This window comes from Zalophus californianus, chromosome X, assembly GCF_009762305.2.
Source record: "Zalophus californianus isolate mZalCal1 chromosome X, mZalCal1.pri.v2, whole genome shotgun sequence".
Classification (NCBI taxonomy): Eukaryota; Metazoa; Chordata; class Mammalia; order Carnivora; family Otariidae; genus Zalophus; species Zalophus californianus.
The window spans coordinates 41,892,548-41,899,293 of NC_045612.1; the positions used below are offsets into that span (position 1 = coordinate 41,892,548).

The 6,746-nt window shown below is 40.2% G+C and overlaps 1 protein-coding gene across 2 annotated transcripts; it reads right to left on the bottom strand.

Annotated features, from left to right (window-relative positions):
• Window positions 1-4,254: 4,254 nt before the first annotated feature.
• Window positions 4,255-4,911, bottom strand: LOC113930305 (clathrin light chain A-like). 2 transcript variants are annotated; one of them, XM_027607524.1, is made up of 2 exons: window positions 4,701-4,911; window positions 4,255-4,544 (listed from the first exon to the last, which is right to left on the bottom strand). In XM_027607524.1, exons 1-2 carry the CDS (start codon window positions 4,909-4,911, stop codon window positions 4,255-4,257), a joined length of 501 nt encoding a protein of 166 aa, XP_027463325.1. The 2 variants fall into 2 exon arrangements, with proteins under 2 accessions (XP_027463325.1, XP_027463324.1); XM_027607523.1 differs by having other exon boundaries at window positions 4,255-4,911.
• Between the last annotated feature and the right edge of the window lie 1,835 nt (window positions 4,912-6,746).

Here is a 6,746-nt window from a genome sequence, read left to right on the forward strand (position 1 = left end):
CCTAAACACATTATGGTGAAATTAGTGAAAATCAAATGCAAAGAAAAAAAATAACACACAACAGTTATTTAAATAGGTTTTAATGATAGGTTGTTTTAAAAAGTTGGAATCAGGGGAGCCTGAGTGGCTCAGTCAGTTAAGCGTCTGCCTTCAGCTCAGGTCATGGTCCCAGAGTTCCCGGATTGAGCCCCATATCAGGCTTCCTGCTAAGTGGGTAGTGTGCTTCTCCCTCTGCCTTTCACCCCCCTTGTGCTCTCCCTCATTCACGTGCTTTCTCTCTCTCTAAAATAAATAAACAAAATCTTTAAAAAAATAAAAAGTTGGAATCATGAAAGGGAATAAAAAGAAAGAGACATTGAGATCGCACAGAAGAAGTAACAACAGGAATCAGCTACCTCCACCAGAGATGGGGTGAAAAGGGGCGGAAGAGATTAGGGTTATTAAAATATGTTTGGAAAACTCTATTTCTGGAACTCAAAAATCACCAGACCCTCCCATCACAGGTGTCATGTCATCTTAAATCACAGAATAAGAAATATACAGTACACAATTAGAATGTCAATCTTTCTTTGGCAGGAGCAACCAGCTTCCCCCATGCAAGAGAAAGGATCAGATGACCCTTGGCCCCAGTTATCGCCCCCTTTAAAAAAATACAAAACTCATAATAATGGTGGACACTCAATAGACCTAGTGTGAATGTAGGTATTCCTCCTTTTCCTGCCTGTAAATACACTATTACATATATATTTCTGTTTCAGGTTATATGGGCATAACCTAGGTGTCATAGAAAACAGAATGTCATTATAAAGTTCTGATAAAGTTATTGTTAGGTTTCTAAGCAAACTAGAAAATACAAATTCATCCTCGCAGATAGACCCTTAATCTAAACATCAGCCATTTATAGCCTTCCTAATCAAATTAATGAATTAGTAAATAAAATGTTGAAGGTAATAACAATTCTCAAAAAAATAAAAAGCATTGAAGGTAAAAAAGCTTTTCCAACAGTGGGTTATGGAGGACACAAAGGAACATTTATAGTTTTGTCCATTCCAACAGACACACAGACCTGGGTTTCAATCCCTTTTAAAGATGGCCATAACAGATACCTAGGGTGGAATAGTTCTTAAAGCCCACAAAGCCCCAAATCCAATCCCAACACCCAGTTGCCATGAATGATCCCAAGACTCAAAGATGAGAAAATGGAGGCATGTCTTAGATATGTCTGATGACCTTCCCTAAAGGCCTCAGGTCTGAGTAGCTTGCCAATGGACCTTGGGACCTCAGTCTAAATCCCCAAGCAAACATACACATTAAAATCTGCAAAGATTGGGTCATTAGGAATTCCCAATATCAGATCATGGTATACAGAATAAAACTTCAGTGCATAATTGTGTTCAATATCTAGACCTCCAGGCATAAATTATTTTATCCCATGCAACATAACAATTTAAATGTGGCTGGGTCACAAGATTAACATATATATATATATATATATATATATATATATATATATATATATATACACACACACACACACACACACACACACACACACACCATTAACATATCCTTTCTATGGCACCTTTGCAAGCACTGCCTTAAAACACTTCTCAATATGCACATATTTTTTTCAAAGCTAGAAATGAATGGATGAAAAAAGTAAGAAAAAAGTTAAAACCTGGAGATAAAGAAGACTCAGATGAGAAAGTAGAACCTATGTAATAATGTGAGTAAATTTTTTATTAGACAGAGATTCATATAGAGTGAAAATTGCCCAGTTACAACAGTCACCAGAACTCTAACAAGGAGGAAACAACTGAATGAGGATGAGCTACGCAGGTTCAGAGAAAACAAACCAATACTGAAGCAATGCTAAGTCCAAATGGTGTAATCATTGGACAAACATGTATGATGAAAGTGGAGAAAAAAAGTTAAGCTTCTGGAGAATAGAAACAAACTCTAACAAAGTACACTATGTTGTTTTGACCACAAGTAGACTGAGCCTGTCATATTTGGGAAATTACATTCCTCAGGAATTGCTAAAACCTATACCTTGCAAATGGATAATGATGTGTGGAGTTAATGATAATGATGTGTGGAATTAAGTAACTTTTGATCATTCTACAATGAAACTAGCAAACAAACAAGTAAGTAGCTGTGCAGAAGACCTCACAAACTCACCATCAGAGTACATAAATAAGCATGCTGTTACACAAATTTGAGTTACTCCAGTTAGAGAGACAGAACCATGGTATGGCTTTGATTGACTTGGGGAGGTCAATACAAACATTAATTTTATTTTTTAATTAATAAGATTAATAAGAAAAGTCCATCTTTGTTCAGGCCTGAGTACTCTAAACAAGATGAAGCCATGTCATACCTCTGGAACCCACAAAAGAAGAGCCATCCAGGATAAGATTATATATGTAGCCAAGCAAGACAGTTTTTACCACCCTTGGTAGGAAAAATCACAAAAAGGAGAACCATCTTCAGAAATAAAAGACTGAGAGGATAAAGTTATTCCACTTTTTAAACCTATTTGGGATGACTTACTAGGCCGTTAGCAAGGGTGTGAGGAAAAGTTCAGTCTCAGGCATGTGCCCAAAGCCACACAGGTGAGAAGCAGGTGAGTCTAACCTGGACAATGATAGTTCATGGTGTACATCAGCAAAATAGCTTTTTATATTATCACCTGTAGGCACCTAGAAGCAAATGAATGTACATGGAAAGACTTTGGGTAACCAAAATATACTTGCAGCTATCGAACACTTCAGTGAAAATAAGGATTATAATGGGGTGGTTGTTTGCTTCTACACATTTCAGAGAACTTGAGAAAGAAAATGATGCATTCAGGGCTTTAAATTCCCAGATCAAATTTTGGATAGGGAACCAAATCCCATCTATGAGTTCTCTAAAAAATAGAGTACTTATATCATTATCTTTTGCAGTCATGAGGCTGAGATTTCTGAAAAGTAAAACTAAAGTATAATCTCGTGGAGTGCTGAAGGATGATGCAAATTTATTTTCCAACCTCACGGGTTGTTAAAGTTAGAACAATAATGGGGAAGAGATTAAACAATGAAAATTTAGATAGCGATGTACAGGAGGATCAGGGTGAAGTTAAACTCCTTGAAATCCTAAATTCTGCTGTTCTCCCTTGGCTATTAGTAGCAGCCTTTAAACTCATGTCTGAGCAGATCAGGATCCTGTAGCATGAAAAACCTGTAATGGTCTTACCTGAGTTGCCTTGCGAGGGACTACTGACCTACTAAGGACCTACCTATATCATTATCATTGCTTTTCCTTTTTATTTTTTTCCTACTTTATTAAGATACAATTGACATAATATATGTACGTTTAAGGTGTACAATGTGTTGATTAGATATACTTATATACAGTAATCCCCTTTTATCTGTGGTTTCACTTTCCACGGTTTTAGTTACCTGTGGTCAACTGCATTCTGGAAGCAGATTATCCTTTTTTGACAAATCATCAAAAGGCCAATAGTAGCCTAACGCTATGTCACAATGCCTATGTCATTCACCTCACTTCATCTTATCATGTAGGCACTTCACCATTTCACATCATCACAAGAAGAAGGATGCATACAGTACAATAAGATATGTCTATGCTTTCACGCTGTAAGAAGAAAAAAGAGAATATTAATAATTGAATACAATTACTTTACACCAGTGACTTTCTAAATCTAAGAATAGTCAATCATATGTATGTCTGTTGTCTCAACAAGAGAAAACAATGCAATGTTCCTCTTGCAACCTAGAACCTTTTTTTTAAGATTTTATTTATTTATTTGAGAGAGAGAATGAGAGATAGAGAGCACAAGAGGGAAGAGGGTCAGAGGGAGAAGCAGACTCCCTGCTGAGCAGGGAGCCTGATGCAGGACTGGATCCAGGGACTCCAGGATCATGACCTGAGCCAAAGGCAGTCGCTTAACCAACTGAGCCACCCAGGCGCCCTAGACCCCCTTTTTTTTGGAAACAAATTTATTCTCAGAATAATGCACAAAAGTAGAGGTTGAGGCTAACTTTGGGAGGCTTTCCCTGCCACTCCTCCCCCTCCTCTCTGGCTGCCAGTGAGAACAGAGCTGAAGGAATCATGCAATAACAAACAATGATCAACTCTAAAGACAAAAAGGTTTGGTCCAAAAGAACTCAACATAATCCAATTACTGTGAAGAGCTTCACTGAGTAGGATTAAGATCTTGCGGATGTAGTGTTTCCACAGGGTTGCTCTTCAGTGCACCAAGGGGGCCTGCTTGAGGGAGATGAGGACAGAGCACATGCGGGAGATGTCTTTGGCCTGCTTCCTGGACTTGGGGTTAAAGTCACACAGCCGGGCCACCCGTTCCCACTCAGTGCCTGCGGACGACTCGTCTATATCGTTTACAAAGGCTTCTTCTGCTGTCCTGTTGTTTGCTTTTGTTTTCTGTAGCTGCTCGTCCTGCCTCGCATACCACTCTTCTAGCTCCTTTATTGCTTTTTCTTTCCACTCTGCTTCTTGCTTCCGAGAATTGGCATCAAGGGCTTCCAAGCGTTCCGTTTGCTCTTCTCTCCATTTACGGATACTTTCAGGCTCTGACTGCAATCGATCCACTTGTGAAATAGTTGTGTAACTGTCTGTTGGACCATTACTTTCCTGGTAGTACTTGCCATTCATCATTCCATCCAGGGCATCCGGACCCCCTGGCGGCTCGTCATGCAGCTGGGCCCCGGGGGCACCGCCGTCCAGGTTGGCGAAGGCCTCGTCGTTCTCGATGCCCGCAATCTCGCTCTCTTGCTGCACCAAGAAGGCCGCGGCCGGGTCTTCTTCACCCGCACCGACCACCCGGTTCCCTAGCGTGGGGCCGCTGGGAGCGCCGGCAGGAGCGCCAAACGGATCTAGTTCAGTCATAACCGGCAGTTCAACGGCACGGACACCAACGTTGAGTGACACGCCAACCGACCCACCAACACCACATCATTTGATGTCTTCAATCATCTGATCACACCAACCTCATCTCCCACTTGCCAAACACCAAAAATTTTGGGGTTTTTTGGTGGAGGGTGGGAGAAGAACTTTTTGGTATATAAACAAGTCTTTCCACCTTAAAAGCCTTTGCTCTTTTCATAAACCATAATCTCTTAACCTCCCAGGCCTTTTGTGCATATCTGTTAAAGGAGAAAGAAAAGAGGGAAATAAAAGAATAGATGAGATATAAGTTAAATTAACAATTCTGTGATAACCAAAATCTTACTTTTTCTTTTCACTGTCACATGAAACACAAAAACTTAAAACTGAATGAATACTTAGGAATTAATCTTTAACTGTAGTCCTACTTGAGATTCATTTTTAAAGATTTATTTATTTATTTGAGAGAGGGAGAGAGAGAAAGAGCAAGTGGGGGGAGGAGCAGACAGAGGGGGGAGAGGGAAAGAATCCCAGGCAGACTCCCTGCTGAGCATGGAGCCCTATGCGGGGCTCGATCTCACAACCCTGAGATCATGACCTGAGTTGAAATCAAGAATTGGATGCTCAGGGCGCCTGGGTGGCTCAGATGGTTAAGCGTCTGCCTTCGGCTCAGGTCATGATCCCAGGGTCCTGGGATCGAGTCCCGCATCGGGCTTCCTGCTCCTTGGGAGCCTGCTTCTCCCTCTGCTTCTCTCTGTCTCTCTCTCCTCCTGTCTCTCATGAATAAATAAATAAAATCTTAAAAAAAAAGAGTTGGATGCTCAATTGACTGAACCGCCAAGGCACCCCTTGAAATTCATTTTTTACAATTTTTTTAGGTAGCCACATTCTCCAAGGCATTTTCTCCTAGTTAGTACATGAGACTGCAATTAAGTGGTCACCAATGATGAAGGCCCATTTAGTGTATGTTTCAGTCACTTTAGCTACTTGTTCTAGTAACTGCATTCTAAACAAATATGATATCAACTACCAGGTCTGAAATTTCCCACCTGTAGAAGTCTTAGAGTTTCAGCTCAAAGAGTAGTATGCTTGTGAAAGAAATACATTTCAGGAAGTCTTGCTTTCTATATGATTTAGTATATGTGTAAATTTTTAACAATAAAAATGGTTTATAAAAGTAAATTTAAAATATTTTTTAATTATTAGATTTACTGAGAAAAATGTAAGAATATAGCATGTGTATGACAGTAATGGTTGGATGATACTCAACATGGATTCTCCCAGGCTGTACCCTACTGAATCTGGGTCTTTTTCAGGTCTTTCTCGTTTCCACTTTTATCCTTTCTTTTCTCCTCCTCACTTTCACCTATCAGTAATGTATGTCAGGAATGGATGGATGATACACAAAGCTACACAGATACCTGGGTTCTCAGGAACCGCTCTCTTCTGAGTCCAGATCTTTCTCAGGCCCTTTTTCAGGTTCTTCATTTCTGATCACTTCTACTTTCTTTTCCTCACCTCCAGCTTCTCAGGCCTCATCATCAGAGCTTTCATACTTATATTCACTGGTTTCATTAGTGAAGAATAATACAGACTTTGGGACCAGAACTTCACGGAAAAAATAACCCAATCTATAATCGGTGGTGACATCGAATATTCTGCCCTCAGGAGAATCGGGAGGATAGAAGTAGGTGAAGAAAGAATAGCTGGGCATCTTCCTAGTGGTGGATACGATACTTCTGCGGCCCTCACGTTTCTGCAGCTTGCTCTTTTTCACAGTGACATGTTTCCCCTCTTTCCAGTAGATCTCACACCCCGTGCTGCTGATAATTTCTGGC